Raw genomic sequence first — 14070 nt, 5'->3', positions numbered from 1 at the left:
CAGTAGAACCTTCAGTTTATTTATATGTCTCATAAGATCAGTCAAACATGTTTCACTGATGCTTTGCTGACCTCAGCATCACAACTTAAAGGTACACTTCCTCTAGAAAGACAGTTGATTTTAAAATATTTTTAATCGAGACTTTATTGTTTAGCGAACAATGTTCATCAGTGGTTCCACAATTACACGCTACATGGAAGAGTCTACATTTGTTCGTATTTATTTTCTTCTTTTTTTATTTCTTAACCAAATAAATCCTTAAATTTCTGAAACGCACTTTTTTTTTGGCCATTGCAGAGTTCTGACCCACAGCAGCTGAATTCAAAGTCAGCGAGGGAATATCTGATGGCCAGAGTCATGAAGTCACAGTCTGCGTACCTTATACATTGAGTGTAGGTGTTTTCTGGTGGGAGTGGGAGAGACACAGCATTAGTTTTGTGAGCATTACAATCATTATAACAGATACCGATACCAGCACTTCACATTTCAAGGACAATAGCAGCCAAGGCCAGTTTAAAGAAAGACCAATAAAACAAATATTCAAAAGCATTTTCCTCCAAATATGATTTGTCTAGAAGATAACCATCCCATTGAAGAAATAAAACAAATCAAAAAAGTATTTTAATTCATGGGAGAACACTCAATGAGGTCCAGTGTATTTATTACCTGCAAACATACTGGCTTTATTATTATTATTAAGACTTCCATGACAACAGAGCAAACTCTGTCCACTGATGAAGCCCATGAGATGCGGTGGAAAGCTCCAGAGAATGGACCTTGTGCTAAGAATGTTTTTTTTTTATGTCTTATTAAGTTTTCACTGCTTGTCAAAAGTGCAAATATGATAATCAAAATGTGTTGTGTGTTAAACCATCAGTTGTTGTCGGATCAGGCAAATCGCTTTGCAGAATTGATTCATAATAAACATTTAATCAACATTGGCATCAGACAGACATTTTATGATGACTTCAACAATTGTTGGATATTGCACTGTTTCATTCCTGAACAATACTTACCACCACTGGTGAGTTTGATGCAGTTGTCTTCACCTTGGTTACACTGCTGTTTGACTTGACAGTCGTTGGAGAGGCCATCAGGGCAGGAGTAGCACTGCAGGGAGAGGCCTGGAGAAACCAGACAGAGCTCTTCAGTCTCATGTGGCGCAGTCAGTGCTCCCCCATGCAAAGTCATGTTCATGAGATTTCCAAGACAGCGAATATAAGGTATTTATTAATGTCAGATATTGGAGGTGTTTGCTTGTATGATCTGTATACAGTTTTGTGATATATCTTTGTTTTGTTTGATAGAAAGGTTAAATGAATTCCACCCTGAAGCTGAATAACTATTGCACACAGAAGAAGACACAGCCAAAATGGCTGAACATTTTACTTCCCTTTGTGGAAACTATATTAAAGTTGAAGAATGATGGTCTGTGAAAATCTTAACAGAAATGATCCAGGACTTTATTGTTTTATCCTTGACAAAACATACCCCTGATATGTTGTATTTCATAAATACTGTATATTACAATCCTGTCAATAAACAAGTAAAAAAAAAAAAAAAGCTGCAACACAACTGTGCACAAAGCAAACATGTCCTGAAACATCATAGAAAATATTAGGAATGAATAGTTATCACTGACTCTGTATAGTGTGAACTGGAGGCCGAACAAGCAAGCTGCACAGTGATGTGCCAAAACGTTCCCTCAGGCTGATATGTTTTCTCTTTGCGAAACATATAATCTCTCTGACTTAGCCCCACTTGGCTGCGCTCAAAAAAAAGAGCGAGCAAAAGCAATTCTGATTCCTTTTTCAACCCCTTTTTTTCTTACCAAATCCAAACATGGCAAAGCTGACAGCCAGGCAAAACAACACAGAGCTCCTCATCATGACTGAAAGCACTGTCGCGTCTGAAAATCTAAATAAAAAAAGGGAAAATTCACAATAGTGTCAAAGCTGGATTAAAGGCAGGAAATGAACTTTGTAGAAATAGAAAAGGAAAAACATGTGCAGGGAGTCAATAACTAATAAAATATCACTTTGCATACCTTAACAGAATATACGACAGAAATGATGACATAATTGTCATAAAAACATTCATTTGGAAGTACGGATTAATGTTTTGCAGTCATAATCACACTCACCTGTGAATGTGAAGAAAACGACTCTGAGCTCATGAAGGAGAGGCTTTATGTAACGGCACCAACAGGGAAAGTAAACAGACCATTTGTTTGGGTTCAGAGTCTATGTGTGGATTTGATTTAGACGTCCACAATGTTGGTCAATGCAGTGCACTAATTGTGTAATATGGAGAAATCATGAACTGTATAGATTGTTTTCATGTCTTTTTCAGAATATTAAATGTACATAGTAAGGGGATTCAATCGTTAACACAAGATTTGGTAATGACAAGGGAGAAACTAGGAAGGGAGAGATGTTAGTAGAAAGAGAGAAGGAGGGAGGGAGACAGGAAAGTACAGGAGGTGTCAGAGGTTAGTGAAGCAAAGAGGGCGAATGTTTACAGGGTGCAACATCAAGTGTTTACTAGAGTGATATTTTTAATAAGTTGTAAATTCATGTTTAATGCGATGATGGCAACATGTTGGTGCAGTTCATAACCCATTCACTCTGCCTGAAGTCTGGAGTCATATGGTGCCAGCGGATAAACTATTATTGCTGAAGGATTGGCCCTGAAAGTCAGATATGTGTATTATCTCTGTCCAACAAAAAAGGAGGAGAGTCAGCACATTTCTGCTGAGAGAGAGGCTGAAATGAATCCGTGTTACGTGCACTGTGATCCAACAAACTGTTGGAGTGCATCACGTGTATCTGTTTATTTGGTAATCCCACAAACACCATCCTGCTGCCGTAGTAGAGCACCAAATGTGTAATAATCCGCATCTGAAAGCAGTCCCAAATAAAAGCACTATTTACTATTTTTTGACTAATGTTTGCTAAAAACTTCAGTACCCAGCAGGAGGCTGAGCGACTAAAGCATTGTTGTCTTTCAGTCTTTGTTGGTAATGAGAAAAGTGTAGAATAATGCAAAATGTATCCTTTACAACAGAACTGAAACTCAAATCAGAGCAAACCTGTGACTAACAGCATATACTATATCATTGCTGTGTCTTTCTTTTAACAATGAAAACTGCCAGGTGAGCTGTTTTTTATTATGAAATGTTAAAAGACTCAACCTCCCACCGCTGTCAGCAGCGACACAGATTTTATGTCAATAAACATTCAATCAGGACCGAAACCCTCCTCCGGGTATTATGGGTTTTATAATCCTGAATTTGTATGAAGTCTTCTTTCTTCCTCCCTATTTCTCTGCGGATCATCGTACGCTTCACAGCCTCCTGGAGGCGTGAAATCAGAGTTCAGAGACACACACACTCATACACATGCACCAGAAGCATGAAATCAAAGTTTATGTTACAGTTTTTCCACTCTAAGTATTTTCTTTATGGACCTGCAGCTTTTCGAATCAGTTTAAGCCTCAGTGCCTATCGACTCTCAATTCACAATGAAAGTATCTCTCTTCCTCTATCGAGGAAGAGAGATACTTTCATTGTGAATAATAGATCAGATCACATTATAACCTGCAACAAAGTTTATTGCAATAAAACCTTAAAAGCTGTGTCTTTGCCGACCTAGGAGTAATAACAATCAATTAAAGAGAATCATTTTATTAGGGAATGTGGCCAGTGTCATGATTAATTCAGAGAAGTTTGAAGTAAAATCGTGAATCATTTTTCCCAAGGGGAAGCTTAACATTTTCTCACAGAGTGTTAAATGTCGACATCTGAAAGCGACATGACTTTGCTTTGCCATTGCAGCTATTTAGGCTAATGACTGGCTGTCCTGCTGCTCATTACTTCTTGTCCGAGGCCGGGGCTAAAGGCTGGCGTAATGAGGCAAACCAGAGCTTTCTTTTCTTTCTGGTGTGGACTCGACTTTTAGTGGAGTTTTTCTTTGTGCCTCTGCGGTGCTCACACCTCAGCCGACATATATCTTTACTACAAGCAAGATAGGACTCTATATAGTTCATTTAGACGTTAAGTAATCTGTTGACACCCTTTTCTCTACGTGGCTTTATGTGATTGCAACTTTGTTTTTCTCCAGAGGAGGCAGCTCGTAAAGTAAAACTTGAAGCAATCAGTCCTTTTATCAAAAGGTCAGAATTTCTTGGACAACATGATGTAAAGTTTGTCAAGAGATCCTGAAATGTACTGACCATATCCACACTACAGCAAAGGAGGAGGCAAATCCACAGGACAAGTAATTCACCGCATTCACAAAGCTTAATCTCACAATGAACTGTCGGTGACGAGGAAAAAGAATGCATGGGTGAAGAAGACGACATCTCTGGGTCCGCTGCATCAATTTTGGTCCTTTTTTGCAAAGACTATCCATCCTTAGTCCGATCATGTTATAGAAGTGCTGGTTTGTAATGTGTAATGTGTGTGTTAAGTACGGAGCTCGAGTCATAAAGCCTGGAAACAGCTAGCCAGGACCCAGCAACTACTCACTGCCTTATTTACACAAATGATTATATCTTGTTTGATTAATCCAGACATGGACAAGAGTGTAAAATAGCCAATTTGTGATTTTATGTTGAACTATCCATATTCCATTTCCTATGCTTCTGTTTCACTTTTTCTTTCTTTTCCCCATCCCCCTTTGCTTTGTTTTCTGTTCCTCTCTTTTACTCTGTTCATTCACTGTCTTTTGTCTAACTTTTTTCTTTCAATCTGCCTCCATTCCTCTCTGTCACTCTCTCATTTCCCAGTCCACTGAGTTAAATATGAGGAAACCAAACCAATCAGGCCATGACGTGGTTATTATTTTTAAGTACTGATTTTCTTTTTTAATTCCCCCTCTCTCTCCGCCGTCACCATTGGTCTTGTTCTTCCCTTCCTCCACCTCTTTATATTCTCTCACTCTCAATCAGCATTCTGTCCATTTGCATGGATGAAAAATTTCAACGCCCTAAGATTTAAATCCATGAATTAATAAAGCATTAACATTTGACCAACATGTGTGTGTGTGTGTGTGTGTGTGTGTGTGTGTGTGTGTGTGTGTGTGTGTGTGTGTGTGTGTGTGTGTGTGTGCGCGCGCGCTTGTGTGCCTTTTTGAGGAGTCTTAAAAAAAGCTTACTTACCATGAATTAAGACACCATCTATGTGCACATTCACAAGTCTGCAGCGAATTCACTCAGAGGGTCCAAAAGAGCATATATAAAAGAAATCCTGAATGCATGTAGATTTGCACTAACTATGTGTATTATGCTAATCATGCTTCATCATGCAAAGTTACTCACCTCATCCAGGGATTGAAACACACATGCTACAACTCTTCCTGTTGAAGTAGATTTTATTCATACAGTATCTTTAGATAGCGTACAGCAGGTTTTTAGAGCTTTGTCGCTGAAAACATCTGCATGCCTCAGATGACAAGGACACAATGAGAGCGGTGAGAGTAAAGTAAAGTTGTGGACCGGATAGCTAAACAATGAGCTGAAGCTTCTCTGTAGGTTCATCACTAAGTGCGGGTGTGCTCTGTGTATCATCCGGGCTCAAGACAAATGTTACCCCTGATGAACTCAGGAACCACAGGAACTCAATTTCCAACTTGCCCGGTCATTTTCAGGACACTGACAATTAAGCGGTGTCCCTACCCTTTAATTAGATATAGGAAGAAATAGTGTCCTCATTAAGGACGTAATTAACTCAATCAATGAACGTTAAAGAGCAGCGAAATACCATTTAAACTTCAAATATACAGGACGTGAATGGATAATGTGTGAGAGAGAGTGTGTGTTTTTGTTATCTTGTGGTCGGGCATGTGAGGGTTAACACAGTAAATTAATAAATGTATGGAGGAGAGAGAGAAAACACCATAGGTAGTATAATTATCTGGAATGACCTGAGTGTCCATGCATGTAGGACATACCCCCCTTTCACACACTCTCTCTGTCTCTCTGAGTCTCACTGTTTTTACTTCTCTCTCATCTTCTCCTTCCTCCATCTTCAGTCTCTATACCGTCTTCTATAGTCTGAGAAAAATACTCATATGACATTGCATAACTAATCTCAGTGTGGAGGCAACATGTTTTTGTTTTCCCTAAAAAAAGGGAAAAGTGTCTGCCCTGCTGCTCAGTGTTTCCGGAGAGATATATGATGTAGTCATGATGGGATTGAATCCGTCCACACTGTGACTTCTATTTCACCTCCTACCTCTAAATCTGGATGACTACATGAACTCTAAATGCTGTTCTTTGTGAATTAAAAAGAGAGAAAAGTAGTGTGATAAGGATTACAACTGGTAGAGATCCTTCTTTCTTCTCCCTCGTTTTTCTCTCGATCCTTTGCTCCATAGGAAGAATGTGCAGCTCTGTAGGAAACTGTTTTGTGAGATTATGAGTGGGGGGGGGAGGGTTACCAATCTTTGGTATTTATTTCCAGAAAGCTCTGTTTGACTTCTTTCACAACAGGGGGTCTTGCTTCAATCAGATGCATTTGTGTGAGTGTAGAGGTGGGTGTGTTTTACCCATGTTGTGGGGACATACAGGGTATATTTGTTTTCACAGTCACATTGTGGGGACCCGCCCTCCTTATAGGCACAAAATGCAGGTCCCCATAACGTAAATCATTATATTTTTGGGTGAAAATTGGTTGAAGGTAAGGGTAAAGTTAGGTTTAGGATTAGGTTAAGGTTAGGGTAAGGCTGGTGGTGGATATGGTTCGGGTTAAAGTTAGGATAAGTCTCCAGGAAATGAATGTAAGGCAGTGTAAGGTCCCCAAATGTCTGGGAAACACGACTGTGTGTGTTTATGAGTGAGTATAGTCATGTTTGTGTGTCTCCATGCAAGTCTGTATTTGTCCACTCTCAACATGTATGTCTTTGTACTTGCTTGTTATTCAGCAGGTTTGTGCATGTGTGTGTGTGTGTGTGCGTGCGAGTGTACATGTGGGTGTGGGTGTCGTCCAGGGAACATATAACTGGATTAGCCGTCATGCTTTTATTTCTGTAATGGAAACATCAGCCTCAGAAATAAAGTAGGGCTGAGGGCAAGCAGCGAGCATGTATGAGTGTGTGTGTGTGTGTGTGTGTGTGTGTGTGTGTGTGTGTGTGTGTGTGTGTGTGTGTGAGCGCGTGCGCGTGCGTGCGCACGTGTGTGTGTGTGTTTGTGGTGTATACTGTGACAGGAAAATCTTTGTCCAAGACGCTTCATGTTTGCTTCATCACTGCACCAAGTGGTGAAGAGTAAGAATATTTTCTGGAATAGTATTTTCCAACCCCGGACCACACACAAAACACAAAATATTATTTCTAAGAAGCACTTAAGTAAAAAATAAAAATATAGATTCTGAAATCTGAGTCAGCAGTTCATCTTTTCTGGTGCTTTCATGTTGTTTCTGTCTTTTGGTGCAAAAGACACTGGCACTGAAGTTTTTCTTTGAGCCACATATTCCTCCGTGGTACACAAACAGTTATATTGTAATTATTTTGTTAGAGAAAGGGGTTTATTTTCAAAGCGGGCAGATTGATTTCTTAAACATCAATCGATTTAGGAGCATTTTTATGCCTTTATTAGAGTTGACTGTAGAGAAATGTCAGAATTTATTTATTTTACTTTACTTTGAAAGGATATAATGCAAACCTCTTGAGATATGGGAAAGTGTATTAAGTGTTTAATTAATTATATGGGAATGTAATATCAGACCCATGAGTTGAATCTTCTGAATATTATTTTGGTTAGTGAATCAGAATTTGGTATTTCCTTTTTAATATCTTATTCACTTCTAATTATGATATTAGTTGAATTAATATATATATATGTTTCTTGATTTGAGGATGTTCAGTTTTGATTAAATAGGTCTGAGTTTTTTGGAAGAGTTTGTTTTTGTGTTTGTTGTGGTTATTATTGTTTGTTTCTTCTGATGATGAGTTGTGTTTGCATGCGTGTTTGTACATTGATATACTCTGCATATGTGTGTGCGTGTCATGGGATGATGCAGTACAGTGTTGGACTTGATGAATGTGTGTGTCGAGAACATCTACAGGTTTGTATGACAGACGATGTAACAGAGAGTGACAGGACGATGGGGGGTGTAAAAACAGGTCACTGGACAGTGTGTGTTTTGTCTCAAAGATTAGCAGTGCAGGGGTCAACATGCCTCTGTCTGTCTGTCTGTGTGTGTGTGTGTGTGTGTGTGTGTGTGTGTGTGTGTGTGTGTGTGTGTGTGTGTGTGTGTGTGTGCAGCAGGGGCAGATGTCCGGAGTCCCATGCCATAAGGGAGCTTGTGTGTGTGTGTGTGTGTGTTGCTGTCTGTTCATGTGTGTGAAGTGATGTGCAGCCAATCAACTCAATATCCTTCCCTTCAGTGGTTTTGAGATCGACGGCGGGCGACCATTGACGCGATTTTAGTTCAGACTTGAAGCTACAAAAAGTCTGAATATTTGACTCTCACCGCACCAGATAACCGAGTGCAAACAAAACAATACTATAAGTGCTGTGGACTTATACATTTGTTGAGACCGGAAAATGAAGTGGCGCGTCACTCATGTGTAACAATGTTTGGAATTTTTCTGAACAGAACTGTTAGTGCTGGTTGTCATTTTGATTCGAACAGTTAAATGACTACAAAACCTTCTCCTGCAATTAACACAGCTTCTTGAATTTGTCCATAATTATGTTATGGTTAATATTTTATCACATTCAACAGTAGCAAACAGAATCTATAAAGTGGAATAATATGCCAAAAAAAGTAGCAAAATGTCAGTTCCCCTTTGAAATTAACAATATCTAACAGAAGTAAAACACCACTTCTTTCTTTCTAAAATAGCCATTAATTTCATTTTTGAAACCGTAATATCACAAAATAAAATAAAACAAATGAAGTACAGCATATTAAGTGTTAGTCATTATACTGAAGCTATAATAACATTTTTAAAAGTTAAGCGCTAACCTTGGTTATCAACGTAAATAGTGAAATGTACACATTCAAATGCAAATTGAGCTATCGCTTTATGAGATGTTTTTTATTTTATTTTAGGAATTGGGGTTGGGGGGGCTCTCAGAAGTATGGCAGGACTGCATCTCAGATCCATTATTTGCTGTGATTACACAGAGCAGCTGCACCACCTGGTGGTTAATAGAGTAACATACATTTATTTTCCTCTTGTTCTGAAGCTTTCCCTGTCTTAACCTCATTCATTCAATGCAACATGTAAAGAATGTATATTTTACTGAGGTCAGGTTCATCTCATGTGAGGACAAGGGTAAGCAGACTATAGTACAGCACACACAACTGTCACGGCTGCACGAGGCAGCAGGCAGAAAAAGGAGCAGGACCCAAACAGGGAGCAGGAGGATGATTGATTTAAATAAACAAAACTGCAAAGGAGGTGAGGCTGGTGAGTCCAAACGCAAATCAGTGGATCCACATCTGAAACAACTAAACAAAAGTCTGAAAACTGCCAAACTCCAAACAGGATCAGATACACCAGCCAGAAAACCAGAAAACATAGCAGACAAACCAATCATCAACTGAGAAAAGACAGGACTATAAATACACAAGAAACTAATCAAACAACAAGACACAGGTGGGAAGACATGAGGGCAAGCTGATTGGATTGAAACAATGGGAACAGAGCAAAGCTGACGAAACTAATTAAAAACAGGTGATACACAGAAAAAAGGAGGGAAAACCACAAACACATAACGGCAGACGTTACAAAATAAAAAAGAAGTCCAGAGAAACCATGACACACAACATTATGAAGTAAAAACATGACAAGCATAGAAATATTACAATATATTAACCAATAACTGTCTTTTTCTTTTTGTTTGACACTTTGTAAGGTTTTTATTATGAAATGCCTTCAGGTTACAGGCAGCAGTTATTTCAGAGGAAAGCAGAATTTTGGTAAAAAGAGAAATACTGTAGTCCAAACGCGATGAGATAAAACCATGTTCAAGCACATCCATTTCTTTTCTTGACACAATGGACCTAAATTTGTCTGTCTCTTTAAAGAAAGAAACGGGATCGAGTCAGTGTTCCAATGTGAGCATCAAAACTCATGGATTGGTCAAAAATCACACCAAGATTAAGCAGACCAAAGCAAGAAAATGATGATAAGGCACCAAGGTTCTGCCTGATCACTGAATGAAGGTTATCAGGAGCGTTTAACTGCGGAAAATGACTTGCCATTCAATTCATAATTGCATTTAAACAGTTGTTCGGTATAGACATTTTATGAGGTTGTCAATGTTAGATGAATATTACAACTGGACATTTTGTTGGACTGGACTGATGGACTAATTCTGTTTATTCTGTTTTTCATCAACATCATCGACCAACATAAGAGTTAATGTTAGAAAAATTCACTCGAGACTGGTGTAAAAATCATCAATCATTGGACATTTATTCTTTGCAAAGAAGGAGACAGAGTTGATTCACATACAGAATGTACATCAAGACCGCTCGAAGATCTGTCTCCGAGTTTCTGGTGTTTATACTAAGTAAACAACATGCAGTGCGCTGGCACAGGGTAACACACACACATTTTGCGTTTCACACCGGCGTCTACGTATCTGGACACTTTAACTATTCGTTCTAGTACAAAGGTCACTTTCTCGTAAATCATGGTCGCAAATCAGCCCTGCGTAAGTATTGACGCTTTCTACAAGTTTATTATCATTCTTATTCAGGACAAACAGCTGAAGTGTTCTTTCGGCAATCAACTGCTTCTTAATAGTCTAAACATTTGATGAAGACGCCTGGTGTCCCAGATAGTTCACACAAGGACACAGGCCTTAAACACTACAGAGGACATGAGCTTCTGTTAAATGTATAACATTCACTAATTATTAAACGCATACTAATTAGTCATTTCGATTTTTTCCCAACATTCCCACCTGTTTACACTATCAGTATAAATTGTAATAAAAATAAATCAATAAATCAATAAGTCAATAAATTCATGAATTCATAAATGTCCAATCAAACTACTTAATAAGTGAAAGCATAAAAACAAAAACATCAAAATCAATAAGAATTGAATATAATCAAGAACACACGTATTTTAATGTCATACTGATTTTACTAAGAGTAACATATTGAATAAAAAGCATGTGTACTGTCTTTATCAGCTACAGGCAGAGATGGGCAGTATTTCTATTACTTGTATTTGAAATATGTATTTCAATTACTTTTGAGTATTTTGTAATTTGTATTTGATAGGGCCTATAAAAAATCTAACGTATTTTGTAACAAAATGCTTTAGAGTGGAGTAATTTTGTATTTAAAATACTCAAAATACTTTCTCCACGAATCAAAAAACAGTTCACGAGTTCAGTCTTCAGATCTTCAAGTTCAGCGGATTGTCTGTCAAGGTAAATATTTTATCTGAGTGTGACAGATGTCAACTAGCTTGATGTATAATTGATGTCTGGGTCTGGCTACATAGCCTATTGTATACACATGGTGATGGTTATAATATCAAGCTAGCGATCGATGCTAACGTGCTAATGACGCTAGCATGCTGTCTAGGCTAGTGCATAGCCAGTGTTTAGAGTAGCTAGCTATAGGAAGAGGGAGATTGGGAGCTTGTATGTTCATGATAACCTTATCAAGAGACGTCTGACCATCTAATCTTGCACTGTAGTACAAGTTATGCTGTATCTTCTCAATGTGAATGTCATAATGCCATATCAATTACTGGCAGATAATATAGTTCACAGTTAGCCAGGCTATGACAGTAGATGTCCATTTGTTTAAAAAAACATTAAATATCCAATTTCTTTTATTTAAAAGGCATATTATGAAAGTATTCTTAGTTTTATTATTTCATACATTCTACAAGTTTATGGGCTGTTAAGTCCCATTAATACAAATATATATATATATACATAATCAATCAAGTTGTTGTCTTTTAATAGCTTTGCTTAGTTGCACTGACATTCTGTGACTGTTCTTCCTTTCTGTGGGCTTCACCAGAGCTTTGTGTACATTATAGAGCCCAAACCTGAATGCTCTGCTATACCAAATTGTGAGAAAACGGAAAATAGTATTTCCTATATTTTAAATACAAAATACATGTATTGTATTTCGTTACATTTTCTGGCACCAGTATTTTGTATTTTATTGTAATACATTTATTTGAGGGGTATTTTGTATTTTGTATCAAAATACATTTTGATGTATTTTTGCCCATCTCTGGCTACAGGTAATACTGCAATCATCATCTCTTGATTTTCGACATACGAATGATCGTTACTTTACAGTTCAGTGTAATCGTCACTTCCCAGCTCCTCACCATCCTGCTGGGAAATCTGTAAGTACACTGGAGTTTGTTTAGTCATATCAACATCAATTCATCGCTGCAGTAGTCTCCTCAAACATGGTATGAAAGTACAATCAAGATGAACCAAACATTTTTGTAGACCCCTCCCCTCTCCGCCAGCAGCACGTCTTGACCCCTCTACCGTATTGTTGCCCACCAAAATAGTACTGTTTCAAACCCCGCAGCAATTTGATTTCCCCTAGGGACCCCAATGTCATCTATGTACACAGACTGACTGAAACTGCCAGATGGGCTGACCTTTATGGTCGTGGTCTGTCTCTAGGAGGTTACGCAGGGAGGCGTCATCCATAGGCAATGCATAGAATGACCTCACCAACTGTGCCAAGGCACGAGTTCCGCTCCGCTGCTTAGCTTACCTCCACAGAACCACCAGGTGCCAGCCCTGGGCATCGTCCATATCCATCAGCTGTCTGTGTGATGTTCTACATAGTTTGCTGCATCGGGTGAGAAACAGGGTGTATTGTTCGTGTGGTTGTATTTTGTATTTATTAATTGTCAATTTTATCTGCCTAACTTCCCATCATAATATTGGACTAATTATTATTAAAGCCGAAGCAAAGCAAAACATAGTTCCCCTTATCCACATAGCCCTGGCTGTCTAAATTTATCAATTTACGCGATGTTAGGTCTACCACTGAGCCCTTTTGTTTCTTACAGACACCACTAATCTATTTTCTCCCATATGTTCATCTTGTCTAACAAATGGTTTAGGCTCGGCAAGATATGTGTTCTTAATTTTGATTTAATTGGCCCATTTGTTCTTTCAATCAACCCTGCTGACTGTGGGTGATAAGAGCAATGATATTTCATATTTATTCAAAATACCTCAGCCAAATGTTTTATTACATTTTACAAAATGTGTATCATTCATCACACTAAATTATTTCTGGTATTTAAAAATGTTCTTTATGTCTTTAGTCAAAGTTTTTGCTTCGTAATAGCATCTTGATCCATTTAGAATATCTGTCAATTATTGTCAAACAATATTTCTTCCCTTCATATTGGTTTAGTTCAATGAAATCCATGCAAATATGTTGAAATTGATTATATTTTGCACATACAGTGCATGCTAGACCAAAAAAAAAAAAAATTGTAATAGTTTTTGAAACCATATGCTGCAAAGACCCTCTTTATCATAGATACCTTCCCACCTGTTGAGACATGGTCCAACCCATGGCTCAAAAGAGCCGTATATCTATATAAGGTCTTAGGAAATATTAGTTTGCTCTCAGGTCATTTCCAGAAATTTTGTTTATTTTGCAGTTTTGTTTTATCCAGACAGTTCACACAAGGACACAGGCCTTAAACACTACAGAGGACATGAGCTTCTGTTAAATGTATAACATTCCTTTATCATTTAAACGCATACTAATTAGTCATTTAGATTTCTTCCCAACAGTTAACCAGAAATTAAAGGTGCTATTGACAACATTGATAATGTTCAGCCACTAGATGTTGCACTCTACCTCCCCCTTTCCATTGCACTCACTTCACAACAAGAGGTGGCCAGTTCTGTTCGGGATGTATGTAGAAGTGTGCATCTTTACTTATGCTATAGCTATGTTGTGTATTTACTTGTGGGTTTGACAGGATTGGCGAAGATTCACAAAGTAAATGGAGACTCTCTGTGTTCCAGTACCCATACAACCATACTATTTAGTATGCCAGAAAAACATTTAGAATGTCCCAATACATATGC

General features: G+C 38.2%; 1 protein-coding gene across 1 annotated transcript; it reads right to left on the bottom strand.

Moving 5' to 3' along the window:
* Window positions 1–242: 242 nt before the first annotated feature.
* LOC142965011 (CD59 glycoprotein-like) lies at window positions 243–1889 on the bottom strand. Its single transcript, XM_076105679.1, has 3 exons — window positions 1832–1889; window positions 1017–1124; window positions 243–403 (listed from the first exon to the last, which is right to left on the bottom strand). Exons 1-3 carry the CDS (start codon window positions 1887–1889, stop codon window positions 243–245), a joined length of 327 nt encoding a protein of 108 aa, XP_075961794.1.
* Between the last annotated feature and the right edge of the window lie 12181 nt (window positions 1890–14070).

The sequence above is a fragment of the Anarhichas minor genome, unplaced genomic scaffold (genome assembly GCF_050575085.1).
Source record: "Anarhichas minor isolate MPS153535 unplaced genomic scaffold, ASM5057508v1 ptg000033l, whole genome shotgun sequence".
Classification (NCBI taxonomy): domain Eukaryota; kingdom Metazoa; phylum Chordata; class Actinopteri; order Perciformes; family Anarhichadidae; genus Anarhichas; species Anarhichas minor.
The sequence above is the reverse complement of the archived record's forward strand: the minus strand, read 5'-3'. Positions and strand labels throughout refer to the sequence as shown.

Excerpts from the sequence above, each read along its gene's own strand:
- LOC142965011 (XM_076105679.1), bottom strand. The coding sequence starts at position 1,889 with ATGATGAGGAGCTCTGTGTTGTTTTGCCTGGCTGTCAGCTTTGCCATG. Across the intron at positions 1,125-1,831 it reads CTTTGCCATGTTTGGATTTG|GCCTCTCCCTGCAGTGCTAC; the intron begins GTAAGAAAAAAA and ends TGGTTTCTCCAG. Across the intron at positions 404-1,016 it reads CATCAAACTCACCAGTGGTG|AAAACACCTACACTCAATGT; the intron begins GTAAGTATTGTT and ends CACTCCCACCAG.